At 38.4% G+C, this 16007-nt stretch overlaps 1 protein-coding gene across 4 annotated transcripts in view; it reads left to right on the top strand.

Annotated features, from left to right (window-relative positions):
• Positions 1 to 16007, top strand: part of shank3b (SH3 and multiple ankyrin repeat domains 3b) — an 88215-nt gene that overhangs the window by 54115 nt on the left and 18093 nt on the right. For 3 of the 4 annotated variants that reach the window (XM_086270146.1, XM_086270144.1, XM_086270147.1), the window contains 13 exons: positions 7135 to 7206; positions 7625 to 7733; positions 9236 to 9387; positions 11200 to 11329; positions 11471 to 11508; positions 11643 to 11759; positions 11867 to 11944; positions 13025 to 13091; positions 13204 to 13426; positions 14078 to 14253; positions 14560 to 14673; positions 14878 to 14953; positions 15867 to 15949. In XM_086270146.1, the coding sequence (XP_086126272.1) occupies positions 7135 to 7206; positions 7625 to 7733; positions 9236 to 9387; positions 11200 to 11329; positions 11471 to 11508; positions 11643 to 11759; positions 11867 to 11944; positions 13025 to 13091; positions 13204 to 13426; positions 14078 to 14253; positions 14560 to 14673; positions 14878 to 14953; positions 15867 to 15949 (1435 nt within the window). The remainder of the gene's footprint in view (positions 1 to 7134; positions 7207 to 7624; positions 7734 to 9235; positions 9388 to 11199; positions 11330 to 11470; positions 11509 to 11642; positions 11760 to 11866; positions 11945 to 13024; positions 13092 to 13203; positions 13427 to 14077; positions 14254 to 14559; positions 14674 to 14877; positions 14954 to 15866; positions 15950 to 16007) is intronic. The other variant, XM_086270145.1, reaches the window with a different exon arrangement.

Here is a 16007-nt window from a genome sequence, read left to right on the forward strand (position 1 = left end):
CTCCTCCCTCCAACTCTTCCATAGACTCTAATGTTAAAATGGCTCAGAAGGTTCGTTTGAAAATCAGAAGAGCATGGTGTCTTTCTACTGTCACCACGTCCATATAATAAGCTCCACAGGCATGAAAACTGAGAATTAGGTAGACTAGACATTGCTGTCGCTCACGGTGAAAGAATTTTGTCAATACGACTTTTACTTTTCATTTGGGAGCGATTTGTTTCGGCCTGACTTTTCTGTTCATTTTAAGCAGCAAAAGTGAGGTGCATGTCTGTGTGTGTGTATGGAGCCATTGGGTGCGGTCACTATAGCAACCAGGCTCACACCTGCCTGCTTAACGAGCTCTGCCTGCCACTCTGCCAAGATTCATCTTAAACACTTCTCTTTCAACTGCTGCTGTGTCCACAGTGTTAAAGCCATCATTTTACCCTCAAAACGTCGCCATCGTTGTTCTCTTTCCAACACCGTGTCTTTTAAAGCTCACTCTTTTAAATTTTTTAAACTGTGTGGATCAAAGTGGAGGGATCACATTTTAGTCATTCAGTGATTCAAAGAATATGAACTTGTAATATTCATTCAGATGTTTTCTGACTCTAAATGTTCTTTTCTCATTTCTTAGGGTTTTCTAATTTACATTTAAAACATTTTCAGTTTTTTTCCAACTCCTTCTTCTGTGTAACCTTCAGCTTTTAGCAGTTCAGCACCTTTGTTTTCAGGTTAAATTCGTTTGTTTTTTTTTTTGTTTTTTTTATCTCATTCAATATTTTTAACTCAAAATTCAGCAATTAATTCATTTCAGTGCATACATTCAGATTCAAGCATTCACACTGCAGTTTCTTCAGAAAATGCACTTTCTAGTTAGTGTGAATGCTTGAAAAGCATTCACAGTATTGTTGTTGTAATCTTTATTAGTGTGAATGCTTGAAAAGCATTCACAGTATTGTTATTCTAATCTTTATTATTATTATTATATTTTATTTTTCCGTACGTTTTTTGTAAGCCTACTCCTTCAAAACCGTTCAACTTAGAAAAACCATTCAAACACCGTTAGATTCCTATTCTTTTGGACAACACTGCTTCTATTTTTCATATTTTTAACATTTATATTTTTAATTTTATTCAACTTTATTCAACAAAAATTTATAATGTATTTCAATGGGGAGACCCTTCAAATCCTCATTCAACTTACTCATTTTTAAACTCTTACTACTTCCACATACATTGACATAGAGCCACCATTCAAACTTTAAAACGAAGACAAGACATTCAACTATTCAACTTGTATTTATCTTTTCAATATCTTTTATACTTTTTCTTCAGTTCCAGTTTAAGTTTCATGATGTTTTTTCACCCGTTTCAGAGTTTATAATGGGTGTGTATGGGACGGAATGTTGGGGCTAGAGTGAGGCAGCTTAACTGCTAGAGTGAGAGGAGCAAAAAAATTAATCTTAAAATCTTTTTTAAAACTGCTGCTGTGTCCGCAGCGTTTGCTCTACAGGTATGATTTTACCCTCAAAACGTAGCCATGGCTGTCCTCTTTCATCCAATGTGTTTACTATTGTACTAGGTGTTATGGTTCTTTCATAAATGTCACCAATGCACAGCCTCCTCCCTCCAACTCTTCCATAGACTCTAATGTTAAAATGGCTCAGAAGGTTCGTTTGAAAATCAGAAGAGCATGGTGTCTTTCCACTGTCACCACGTCCATATAATAAGCTCCACAGGCATGAAAACTGAGAATTAGGTAGACTAGACATTGCTGTCGCTCACGGTGAAAGAATTTTGTCAATACGACTTTTACTTTTCATTTGGGAGCGATTTGTTTCGGCCTGACTTTTCTGTTCATTTTAAGCAGCAAAAGTGAGGCGCATGTCTGTGTACGTGTGTATGGAGCCATTGGGTGCGGTCACTATAGCAACCAGGCTCACACCTGCCTGCTTAACGAGCTCTGCCTGCCACTGTGCCAAGATTCATCTTAAGCACTTCTCTTTCAACTGCTGCTGTGTCCACAGTGTTACAGCCATCATTTTACCCTCAAATTGTCGCCATTATTGTTCTCTTTCCAACACCGTGTCTTTCAAAGCTCAGGCATTTAAACTTTTTAAACTGTGTGGATCAAAGTGGAGGGATCACATTTGAGTCATTCAGTGATTCAAAGAATATGACCTTTTAATATTCATTCAGATGTTTTCTGACTCTAAATGTTCTTTTCTCATTTCTTAGGGTTTTCTAATTTACATTTAAAACATTTTCAGTTTTTTTCCAACTTCTTCTTCTGTGTAACGTTCAGCTTTTAGCAGTTCAGCACCTTTGTTTTCAGGTTAAATTCGGGTTTTTTTTTTTTATCTCATTCAATATTTTTAACTCAAAATTCAGTAATTAATTCATTTCAGTGCATACATTCAGATTCAAGCATTCACACTGCAGTTTCTTCAGAAAATGCACTTTCTAGTTATTATTATTATATTTAGTGTGAATGCTTGAAAAGCATTCACAGTATTGTTATTCTAATCTTTATTATTATTATTATTATATTTTATTCTGTATTCCGTACGTTTTTTGTAATCCTATAACTTCAAAACCGTTCAACTTAGAAAAACCATTCAAACACCGTTAGATTCCTATTCTTTTGGACAACACTGCTTCTATTTTTCATATTTTTAACATTTATATTTTTAATTTTATTCAACTTTATTCAACAAAAATTTATAATGTATTTCAATGGGGAGACCCTTCAAATCCTCATTCAACTTACTCATTTTTAAACTCTTACTACTTCCACATACATTGACATAGAGCCACCATTCAAACTTTAAAACGAAGACAAGACATTCAACTATTCAACTTGTATTTATCTTTTCAATATCTATTATACTTTTTCTTCAGTTCCAGTTTAAGTTTCATGAGGTTTTTTCACCCTTTTCAGAGTTTATAATGGGTGTGTATGGGACGGAATGTTGGGGCTAGAGTGAGACAGCTCAACTGCTAGAGTGAGAGGAGCAAAAAAATTAATCTTAAAATCTTTTTTAAAACTGCTGCTGTGTCCGCAGCGTTTGCTCTACAGGTATGATTTTACCCTCAAAACGTAGCCATCGCTGTCCTCTTTCATCCAATGTGTTTACTATTGTCCTAGGTGTTACGGTTCTCTCATAAATGTCATCAATGCACAGCCTCCTCCTTCCAACTCTTCCATAGACTCTAATGTTAAAATGGCTCAGAAGGTTCTTTTGAAAATCAGAAGAGCATGGTGTCTTTCCACTGTCACCACGTCCATATAATAAACTCCACAGACATGAAAACTGAGAATTAGGTAGACTAGACATTGCTGTCGCTCACGGTGAAAGAATTTTGTCAATACGACTTTTACTTTTCATTTGGGAGCGATTTGTTTGGGCCTGACTTTTCTGTTCATTTTAAGCAGCAAAAGTGAGGTGCATGTCTGTGTACGTGTGTATGGAGCCCTTGGGTGCGGTCACTATAGCAACCAGGCTCACACCTGCCTGCTTAACGAGCTCTCTCTCTCACTCTGCCAAGATTCATCTTAAACACTTCTCTTTCAACTGCTGCTGTGTCCACAGTGTTAAAGCCATCATTTTACCCTCAAAACGTCGCCATCGTTGTTCTTTTTCCAACATCTTGTCTTTCAAAGCTCAGAGATGTAAACTTTTTAAACTGTGTGGGTCCAAGTGGAGGGATCACATTTTAGTCATTCAGTGATTCAAAGAATATGACCTTTTAATATTCTTTCAGATGTTTTCTGACTCTAAATGTTCTTTTCTCATTTCTTAGGTTTTTCTAATTTACAATTAAAACATTTTCAGCTTTTTTCCAACTTCTTCTTCTGTGTAACCTTCAGCTTTTAGCAGTTCAGCACTGTTGTTTTCAGGTTAAATTCAGGTTGTTTTTTTTTATTTTTATCTCATTCAAAATTTTTAACTCAAAATTCAGCAATTAATTCATTTCAGTCCATACATTCAGATTCAAGCATTCACACTGCAGTTTCTTCAGAAAATGCACTTTCTAGTTTATTCTGTATTCCGTACGTTTTTTGTAATCCTACTCCTTCAAAACCGTTCAACTTAGAAAAACCATTCCAACACCGTTAGATTCCTATTCTTTTGGACAACACTGCTTCCATTTTTCATATTTTTAACATTTATATTTTTAATTTTATTCAACTTTATTCAACAAAAATTTATAATGTATTTCAATGGGGAGACCCTTCAAATCCTCATTCAACTTACTCATTTTTAAACTCTTACTACTTCCACATACATTGACATAGAGCCACCATTCAAACTTTAAAACGAAGACAAGACATTCAACTATTCAACTTGCATTTATCTTTTCAATATCTATTATACTTTTTCTTCAGTTCCAGTTTAAGTTTCATGATGTTTTTTCACCCGTTTCAGAGTTTATAATGGGTGTGTATGGGACGGAATGTTGGGGCTAGAGTGAGACAGCTCAACTGCTAGAGTGAGAGGAGCAAAAAAATTAATCTTAAAATCTTTTTTAAAACTGCTGCTGTGTCCGCAGCGTTTGCTCTACAGGTATGATTTTACCCTCAAAACGTAGCCATGGCTGTCCTCTTTCATCCAATGTGTTTACTATTGTACTAGGTGTTATGGTTCTTTCATAAATGTCACCAATGCACAGCCTCCTCCCTCCAACTCTTCCATAGACTCTAATGTTAAAATGGCTCAGAAGGTTCGTTTGAAAATCAGAAGAGCATGGTGTCTTTCCACTGTCACCACGTCCATATAATAAACTCCACAGACATGAAAACTGAGAATTTGGTAGACTAGACATGGCTGTCGCTCACAGTGAAAGAATTTTGTCAATACGACTTGTACTTTTCATATGGGAACGATTTGTTTCGGCCTGACTTTTCTGTTCATTTTAAGCAGCAAAAGTGAGGTGCATGTCTGTGTCCGTGTGTATGGAGCCATTGGGTGCGGTCACTATAGCAACCAGGCTCACACCTGCCTGCTTAACGAGCTCTCTCTCACTCTGCCAAGATTCATCTTAAACACTTCTCTTTCAACTGCTGCTGTGTCCACAGTGTTACAGCCATCATTTTACCCTCAAAACGTCGCCATCGTTGTTCTCTTTCCAACATCTTGTCTTTCAAAGCTCAGAGATGTAAACTTTTTAAACTGTGTGGATCCAAGTGGAGGGATCACATTTTAGTCATTCAGTGATTCAAAGAATATGACCTTTTAATATTCATTCAGATGTTTTCTGACTCTAAATGTTCTTTTCTCATTTCTTAGGTTTTTCTAATTTACAATTAAAACATTTTCAGCTTTTTTCCAACTTCTTCTTCTGTGTAACCTTCAGCTTTTAGCAGTTCAGCACTTTTGTTTTCAGGTTAAATTTGGGTTTTTTTTTTTTATGTCATTTAAAAAGTTTTAACTCAAAATTCAGCAATTAATTCATTTCAGTGCATACATTCAGATTCAAGCATTCACACTGCAGTTTCTTCAGAAAATGCACTTTCTAGTTATTATATTTTATTCTGTATTCCGTACGTTTTTTGTAATCCTACTCCTTCAAAACCGTTCAACTTAGAAAAACCATTCAAACATCGTTAGATTCCTATTATTTTGGACATGACTGCTTCCATTTTTCATATTTTTAACATTTATATTTTTAATTTTATTCAACTTTATTCAACAAAAATTTATAATGTATTTCAATGGGGAGACCCTTCAAATCCTCATTCAACTTACTCATTTTTAAACTCTTACTACTTCCACATACATTGACATAGAGCCACCATTCAAACTTTAAAACGAAGACAAGACATTCAACTATTCAACTTGCATTTATCTTTTCAATATCTATTATACTTTTTCTTCAGTTCCAGTTTAAGTTTCATGATGTTTTTTCACCCGTTTCAGAGTTTATAATGGGTGTGTATGGGACGGAATGTTGGGGCTAGAGTGAGGCAGCTCAACTGCTAGAGTGAGAGGAGCAAAAAAAAAAATCTTAAAATCTTTTTTTAAAACTGCTGCTGTGTCCGCAGCGTTTGCTCTACAGGTATGATTTTACCCTCAAAACGTAGCCATGGCTGTCCTCTTTCATCCAATGTGTTTACTATTGTACTAGGTGTTATGGTTCTTTCATAAATGTCACCAATGCACAGCCTCCTCCCTCCAACTCTTCCATAGACTCTAATGTTAAAATGGCTCAGAAGGTTCGTTTGAAAATCAGAAGAGCATGGTGTCTTTCCACTGTCACCACGTCCATATAATAAACTCCACAGACATGAAAACTGAGAATTTGGTAGACTAGACATTGCTGTCGCTCACAGTGAAAGAATTTTGTCAATACGACCTATACTTTTCATTTGGGAACGATTTGTTTCGGCCTGACTTTTCTGTTCATTTTAAGCAGCAAAAGTGAGGTGCATGTCTGTGTCCGTGTGTATGGAGCCATTGGGTGCGGTCACTATAGCAACCAGGCTCACACCTGCCTGCTTAACGAGCTCTCTCTGCCACTCTGCCAAAATTAATCTTAAACACTTCTCTTTCAACTGCTGCTGTGTCCACAGTGTTAAAGCCATCATTTTACCCTCAAAACGTCGCCATCGTTGTTCTTTTTCCAACATCTTGTCTTTCAAAGCTCAGAGATGTAAACTTTTTAAACTGTGTGGGTCCAAGTGGAGGGATCACATTTTAGTCATTCAGTGATTCAAAGAATATGACCTTTTAATATTCTTTCAGATGTTTTCTGACTCTAAATGTTCTTTTCTCATTTCTTAGGTTTTTCTAATTTACAATTAAAACATTTTCAGCTTTTTTCCAACTTCTTCTTCTGTGTAACCTTCAGCTTTTAGCAGTTCAGCACTTTTGTTTTCAGGTTAAATTCGGGTTTTTTTTTTTTTATCTCATTCAAAATTTTTAACTTAAATTCAGTAATTATTTCATTTCAATGCATACATTCAGATTCAAGCATTCACACTGCAGTTTCTTCAGAAAATGCACTTTCTAGTTGCTCTTGGCTGTTTGGTGATCTTTTTAATCACAGACCGATTTAAAAACATGACGCTAACTCTTGAAATCTCCTCTACATGCATCATGTAGCTTCAGTTTATTCCAGACTTGACTGTTTGTGTCTCTTTTTTTGAAGTTTCGTTACAAGAGGAGAGTTTACACCCAGAGTTACGTGGACGACAAACAGCTGGCAAAGCTGCATACCAAGGTAGGAAACACAATACTGTTAATGCAAGATTTAAATGCTGCAGAATTATTACAGTATTAATGCAAAATGCTCACACTTTGTCTCTAAATAAGGACACAAAGAGTTTTACTGCTGTATTCCCACAGTTACAATACTGCTGCAAGTGATGATATGAAGCTTGGGTGAAATAAATAATGAAAGGATTTAAATAAATATGTACAAAAATAGTTGTACATTTAATATGCAGAGGGATGCTTTCGGAGATGTGTTATTTATATTTGGCTGAGAGTGCAAAAAGGATCAGGAAATTTTAGCAGCGTTTGCTTCACTGCGACTCCTCCACACTCACCTCAGATTTAATTTAGGGAGTTTGTGCTGCTTCTTCATAGAATATTATTCAGTAAATAAGAAAATTATGTTGTGTTTCTTTCCCTGTTAGGCCAATCTGAAGCGCTTCATGGAACATGTTCACCAGAAGAATGTGGAGAAGGTCTCCAAGTGGTTGGAAAAAGGCCTCGATCCCAACTTTCACGACTCTGACACGGGAGGTGAGCAGAAGCAAATCCCTTCAGCATCATTTTTCAGTGTGTGAAATTGCATTTTGGAAATATAAATATAAACATATTTCTGCTGTGCAATTCATTTTACTAACAGTCCAAGAAGTCTGACCTCCAGTTTTGTTGAATTAAACTTCTGTATTGTATTTATTGGCTGGATGCTACTGAGCATAATTAGCATGTATCTGTATCTGTGTAATGTATTTAAAGGGACTGTTAAAGCTAATTTGGATTTTCAAATGTTTCCACCTGAGTGAGAGAAAGTCCTCCATAAGCCAATTGCTACACAAAGAGAAGGACTAAAAAGGTTCAGTTTTAAAGAGTTCAAACACTGTTGTCTTTCCATGAAGTTTTGAGTGGCTATGTATTAGTAGGCAGGTTGGTGGGTGTCTCCATGCCAAATTTTCTTAGGCAAGGAACCCCAAGTAGCTACCAAAATGTTTATTAGAGGGTGTCTGAATGTTAGATAGGAAGTAAGTAAAAGTTTATTTGTATGATTGGGTGAATGAGACATGTTATATAAAATGCTGAAGTGGAGAAGAAAAGTATGTATGAACCAGTCCATTTACCATCACTGGCTCTTCTTTCCCAAAACCATCCTAGCTATGATTAGTCTGAGAAACATCCTACAGTCTGAACCCACCACATGCTTCCCTCAGGCAGCATCATTAGAAGGCACCGCATCCATATTCACTGCTTTGCAGATGATACCCAACTTTATCTATCCATGAGCCAGGCATGAATGAGTTTTTCCTTCCCAGTGTCACCAAGTGCTTGCTCAAACAGGGTCCTTTGATTGTCTCTGTTATTGTAGCATCTTTATCTTGCAGTAAAGGTATTTAAAGCCATTAGAAAACAGTCATGGGTAAACTTTTAAAGAAACATTACTAACACACTTGCATGTGCAGCTCAATCTTACCTGACACAGAAGGAGCCGGGAATGTACTTCATACTTTTCTTGGTTAGCAGCGACTGGGTTTAAATAAATTATTGCCCCCTGCTGGTACTGCAACTTAAGCGTGTCCATTTCACGCCTACGAGAGGCAAAACCGTGACATCCACACGATGAACCAGTGGGTCTGTTACATGCTCTGCAGTGATATAGGTGCTTTATAAATAAAACTGAATTGAATTGAACATCATCCCCACTTGGTTTCCATGTTGCTTCTCACATATTAAACAACTTGTAGGTGGTTTTCTGATTAGCATCGATACCCCTTCTGTTATCTGTTATGTACCAACCTCTGAATCCATTTTAAGACTTCCTGACTCACTGTTAGGAGGCTGTTTTTTAGTTTCTAATTACAGCTTTGATGAGGCAGACGTGAAAATGTACGTTTATACAGTTTTTCCAGATTTTATTTCTCTCAGGAGTGTCTGATCTTCGGTGAGTGTCATTGTTCAGTTTGCCCTCACAGCTGTGGAGCTGTTACTGACTTTAAAGATGGATATTCTCCTTCAGCCTAACAAAGACTTGTTTCCATGTGCCTCAGAGTGTCCTCTGACTCTGGCCGTGCAGCTGGAGGAGAGCTGCGAGCTGATTAAAGTTCTTCGCAATGGAGGAGCTCACCTGGACTTCAGGACCAGGGACGGCATCACTGCCCTTCACCGGGCCGTCCTCTGCAGAAACAGCGCCGCCCTCACCGTAAGAAAACACTGTTTTTTTCTCTGGTTCTGTCTCCATGTGTTCACTTTATTTTGAATCACACCACAGCTCGCTAATTTTTGTAGGTTTCAGCCAACAAAAAGACATTTCAGCCGAGCTTTTCCATCTTGTGAGCTACCAAAGTCCTGCTTCCTGTCTGGGTTTAACATTAATATACAGCGATGTTTCTTCAGTGAGGACAGAGTGACTCATTCCATCTGACAGCAACATTTAAAAAAAACCCGACTGAAAAAACACATCACCTGATAAAATCCACCAACTCACCTTTATATAAATGTCGGCTGCTGCCTGCCTGTTCAGTGTTTCAAGCTAGTGAGTTAATGCCATTAAATACATTTTTTTTAACATAAGCAAGCCAGAGAGCAGTATTTATACAACAACGTGTTTTACAGGAAACAAGATTAAAGGAACAGAAACTTAGAATAGCTAGAATATATACGGTGGCCCTGAGAGGCCAAATGGACTGCAACTTAAGAAAACACCAGCAATAAGAAAAACGCTGCAAAAGCACACAAAACTCAACAGAAATAGGAAACACGACAACAAAAATGGTAAAAAAAGAAAACAGAAATAGTAAAAAACACATGGAAAGTTTTTCTGGGGAGACAATAACCCGACGGACCAGTTGCAGGAACCCAAAACATGGTAGGCGTGTTTTATCATGATTCATATAATACTGACGACGGATTCTTAGGCTAATAGTTAGGTTAACACACTTATCTCTCATCTTTTCTTTCCTCACAAAACCAACAGATCCTTCACTTCTTTTCAGCAGGCAGGGCCTCCTTGGATAACGATGTCTAGTGATAATTGTCGAAACACCCGATGAATCCAAGGTCCACTACTGACGATGTGTCCCAAATTGTAACAATTTAGATCAGATCTCTAATCCCTGAACCTAACCAGGGAAAATGTCAGGTTAGCCTGGGTAAAAGAACGAGATTTGAGGCACACAACGATGTGTGCTGCTGGTAAAGTTGCTGGGCTGCTTTTCCTCATAACAGCCATCCCTCAAGATTTTCTCCATTAAAAGCAGTACATTGTCCGGGATTGTAACATCTAGTCCTTTACTGAATCAGTGTCTCTCAGCGCAATTCTTTCCATACTTTGGTTCCTGCAACTGGTCTGTTGTCTGGTAAATATATCCTAATTAAAAGCAAGAAAACACAAAACCAACTACATCAAAAACAAAAGCAGCTCCTGCAGCAGCAGTGGCTTAATTAATTAGTAATTTCATGATTAGTGTGTCTGCTTGACCTCCATGGAGGATGGTTATTAAATGGATTAATGTCAAACTGCTCCGTGTTGGCCAACATGTTTCCACCACACTGCTGCCACCATCATTTCAAAAACAAATTTAACACCAAACCATCAAAACCTGCAGTTCCTCTAACCATTTTAAATTAAAGACTTTATTGGAATTTAAAGAATGCATCTTTAATCTAAGAGAAAAAAATAATATTGAACATATTTTCCTCATTTCTTTGGCTCACTTGAGATTTAATAAGCTGTTTATGGCCCATGAATTAAAATCACTGAGACCACAGCTGACTGTTTTCACCATCTTAGTGATGGGGATGAATCTGCACGTAACACGTGAGGGTTGGATTTACTGCTTTATGGTCCTTTCTAGTACTAATAAGACCCTAAATTTAGATTTTTACTTCATAGACTTCTACACAGTGGGTGCAGAGGAGTCTCCCCCGGCTGCGCATTAGAAACAATGCAGGTTCAAAGTACTTGCTCATTCTTTAACATCACTGCATTTTTGTTGTTTCTCCTGGTCCTCAGACTCTGCTGGACCTCGGGGCATCTCCAGACTACAAGGACAGCAGAGGCCTCACTCCGCTCTATCACTCGGCCATGGTGGGCGGCGCCCCCTACTGCTGTGAGCTGCTGCTGCAGGACCACGCCACCATCGGTATGAGGGGGTCTCATAGGACCGATCTGACGAATCATCTGATATGTTGTGGAGCTCTATTATTATGTATTTATTTTATTCATATTTTTGTGTTAAAAAAAAACACTTTAGCACTAAGAGTACTTGTTGTCATGGTTACAGGGATGACAGATGAGAACGGGTGGCAGGAAATCCATCAGGTGACACACACACAAACACACAATCAGGAAAATTACTTGCACTGATGGCAAGTTCAAGCCCTGTACAATTATGACTCTGTGTGTGTGCGTGTGTGTGTGTGCTTGTGTGTGTGGGCGCATGTGTGTGAGTTCAGGCATGTCGCTATGGCAACGTGCAGCACTTGGAGCACCTGCTGTTCTATGGCGCTGACATGAGTTCCCAGAATGCATCAGGAAACACTGCACTGCACCTCTGCGCTCTGTACAACCAGGTAACACACACACACACAAAGAGGTAATGCTGGTCATGTGATGGCGCCCTGTGGGTGTAATGTATGTTGTTAGTCACATTTTGGGGGTTTGGGGTTTTTTTCATTAGGATAGTTGTGCCCGAGTGTTGCTGTTCAGAGGAGCCAACAAGGACATCAAGAACTACAACAACCAGACGGCCTTTCAGGTAAACCAGTCAATCAATCAGCAGATCAATAAAAGAAGCCTTTAAAGTAAAAAAAAAACAAAACAAAACAACCAGACAGCTTTTCACATGAAAATAAGTAAAAAAAAGATTATTACACTTTAAAATGAGCTTTTAGTTTCAAAAATTATAATCCAATAATTAATAAATAAAATAAAAACAACAACAAAGTCTTTTTTCTTAACCTTCTATTGAAGTAAAAAACAAATAAAATGATAAATAAATATCCAAAATAATCAATAAAAATCAAATAAAGACTAAATAAATAAGATAAACATAAAGAAATCTAATGAAAAAAACATTTCCGATACAATATTATACAATATTATAAAATAAGAAACATATATAGACCGTTTAAAAATACAAATAAAGGAACATTATGTGCCTTTAAGTAAAAAATATTTTTAGAATTATTTATTATTTTATTATTTATTTTTTAATTTATGTAATATAATATATAATTTAATATAATGCATTTATTATTTTTTTATTTCTGATAAATAAAAAAATGAAATACAAACAAGACTATATCTACCCTGCTCGACATAAAGACCAGGAAGTCAAAAAAACGTTAAAGTTAGAGCTACAGAAACAAAACACAGCAGTTACTGGAAAAAATAATTAGCCCACCAAAAACAGAAAGGAGCGCTTGTTTCAATGCCAGAAATGATATCACTGCATTTAACCATCAGCACATCTAATTATGTTAACATCTCAGCTTCACAGACACATTTGCAGTTCTGTGATTGGATGCCTGCTGCTATACTGGCTCTTTAGTTTCTCTTTAATCTTGTGCTTTCACGCCTCATGTTGTACCTGTGAGTTTTTATTATTTTCTAACCAGGAGACTTGTTGAAAGAGAATTTTACTTTGAAAATCCTGGAACTCTCTGGAAATCTCCGGAAATTATTTGCAACTTCAGAGATACAGAAATGTGAATCTGTTCAATCTGCTCCTGTGATGTTTCGTGTTTCAGGTGGAAACGAGATTAAAAAGCTGTGAGTTTAATTTTGAGCCGTACGGTTTGTGTGTTTTTATGACTCCTGGCTTGTGTGTGTGCAGGTGGCAATCATTGCCGGGAATTTTGATCTGGCAGAAATCATAAAAATCCACAAAACGTCTGACGTTGGTGAGTTTCAACACATTTAAATCGTGTGCGTGTGTCAATGTTAGCACAGTGGCTGGATATTAACTCTCTGTGTGTTTTTATGTGTGTGTGTGTTTGTATATATGCGTCCAAGTAGTTCCCTTCAGAGAAACTCCCTCCTATACCAAGCGCCGCCGCATGGGCTTGACCCGGACAACAGCTGGAAACGGCCTGTCATCTCCTCGCTCCCTGATTCGCTCAGCCAGTGACAATGCCTTGGAAAGCCCTGCCTCCTCACCTGGCCCCTCCCTTCAAAGCCTGGAGACGCACCACGACACGCACACACACTCGCTACGCCGACACACACGCCGACTCAGGTAATTATAAGTCATTAATGGTGCCTTTACACATGTAAAAGTTACCCATGAGATGTGCATGATTTCACCTAATACTAACAAGGATGCTGGCTTTGTGTTGCTGAAATAAGCAAGATCATCCCTGAAAATACATCTTCTGGTCAGCAGCACATGAGGCTCCAAAAGATGCTCCGGTGTAGCTCATTTATACATCTTTCAGCATTAATGGTGCCTTTACAGATGAGTTACCAGATTCCAGGTTCTCATTTTCTTCCTGAGTGGTCGTCAACAGGTTTCTCGCAAAACTACAACATCACAACAATGTGATTGGTTACTTGCAAGTCCTCAGACATATCCGTTATGCATGGAGATCTTTTGATCACATTATGAACTGTAGATTCATCCATTGTGTCGACTGCTTATCCAGTTCAATCCAGTTCCATTCCAGCATGTTACAGCTTTTCTAGGCGTTTCTGGTTTTTGACACAACTTTTTTGAAGCCGGTTGCAGGTTCAAATTGAGCATGTGTATATAACAGGTTTCTCAGTTTTACATTTAAAATGTTTTGTTTCATTTTCTCATAAAATGGTTTTTCAGTGATTTTATTTGAAAGTTGGTTACAAGATGTCCTTTAAGGTGTAGTCAAGCCAGTATCTCCTTTCTCACCTGCAGTCCAAGTGGGGGAGGTCATGTGGAGACCAGCCCTCCCTCCTCTCCTCCCCCGACCCCACAGATGAGGAAGAGGAGGCTGTATAGCGCCGTCCCGGGACGAACCTTCATTGCCACCCGGTCCCACGTCCCTCAGGGGACTGGAGAGATCCAGCTGCACCGAGGAGAGCGGGTCAAAGGTTTGACCAGGATAATGATTCTTATCGAAAGTGTAAATCAGGAGCTAAACAAACTCTAAATGTCTGACTTTTATAACTCAATAAGGATATATAACTATCACCAAAACAAAGGCCAAAGAATTAAGAATAAATAAACACTGAATACAAAACTTCCATAATCAGATTCAGACCTCACGTTATTTATTTATTTAAAAAACCTTTATATCTGCATAGTTCTACATTAATAATCCTCCATCACAATAATGAGCTCAAACAGAGGCAACGCATGTGTGAGGTGGTGATAATGAGCGTGTGCTGTGTTTACAGTTCTCTCTATCGGTGAAGGAGGATTCTGGGAAGGAAGCGTTAAAGGCCGAACCGGCTGGTTTCCTGCCGACTGTGTGGAAGAAGTCCAGATGAGACAATACGACCCAAGACTGGGTAAAAAAACACATCCACAGCAGGGTCAGGGTCTTCTCTGCGCCTAGAACATGCTGCTGTGCGTCACAGAGGGAAAGCAGCATTGTTTATATATCAGTACTTTAACTTTGCGTTCATTTACTCGACCATATGGGTAGCATCTGATGGGATATATTTAATAAATAATGTGCTATGTAACATACATATGTAACACGTATGTTTCAGAGACGCGAGAGGACCGCACCAAGAGACTGTTCAGACACTACACTGTAGGATCCTACGACAACTACACCTCCTACAGGTAACACAGCACCACTAACACCATCTACAGGTAACACAGCACCACTAACACCATCTACAGGTAACACAGCACCACTACACCTCCTACAGGTAACACAGCACCACTACACCTCCTATAGGAACTCAATGGCAGGTTCGACTTTCTTCAGAATCAGGATCATCTTCATTAAAGTGGTTTTGTTTGCAGATTCTTCTGCTGCATGCATGAACATGTGACAGACCTAATGAGACAGGTGACCCTCTCAGGTGTAACCCGTGATTCAGCAACCGTGGCTGTTTCAAACTATAGAGGAAATTTTTATGTTTAAGATGACGCTTGTTGATGTTTTCAGCTTTTCTGTCTCAGTTGCCGGAAAACAGACGCCAGGCTGGGGAAGAACTAATAAACATTTAGAGATGTTCATTTATGTGAATGTGAAGTTCTCCCTGATTCGTGTGTTATCAGTGTTTATGGCCTTTTTCAGTGAGCTGTTCATATAACACCATCGCTAAGAGAGGGTGCAGGGTCTCCTGCTCTGGCTCTAACTGTGAGCTTTATCAAAAAGGAAAGTTTTTGATTCTGAAAGCAGAAAAAATGTCTGTCTTCTGAATCCAAACTTTGTCTGAGAGCCAACTGTACTTAGATTTGAGCTCGGGTCACTGATGAAGAGGTCATGTTCAGCTGCTGTCCTTGCTGAGGCTTTTACAAAAAGTACCTTTATTAATAAATCATTCATTTCATGTCTGCAGAGCATTGAGAGCGTGGCTCAAAAAGCTGGTGGAGGACAGTTTAATGTTTTAACGATTATCACTTGTTCGTCGTCATCTGTAGTTATGCTTTAAAAGCAATTTCATTTCAAGTGGTTCAAACCTTGGAGGCGCAATAGAAGATGGAGGGATCTTTTGTGAGCCTCGTTTCTTTCTTCATGTTTCAGCGATTATGTGATCGAGGAGAAGACGGCCGTGCTGCAGAAGAGGGAGAGCGAAGGATTTGGCTTCGTCCTCAGAGGAGCTAAAGGTAGAAACCGAGGGACGGGTAGTGGAGTGGTGGGCGTTTGGAGGAAGAGGAGGAGAGA

The sequence above is a fragment of the Aulonocara sp. 'chitande type north' Nkhata Bay genome, linkage group LG17 (assembly GCF_057382095.1).
Source record: "Aulonocara sp. 'chitande type north' Nkhata Bay isolate Kocher_YH1m ecotype deep benthic linkage group LG17, A_spYH_male_GT1.1, whole genome shotgun sequence".
Taxonomy (NCBI): Eukaryota; Metazoa; Chordata; class Actinopteri; order Cichliformes; family Cichlidae; genus Aulonocara; species Aulonocara sp. 'chitande type north' Nkhata Bay.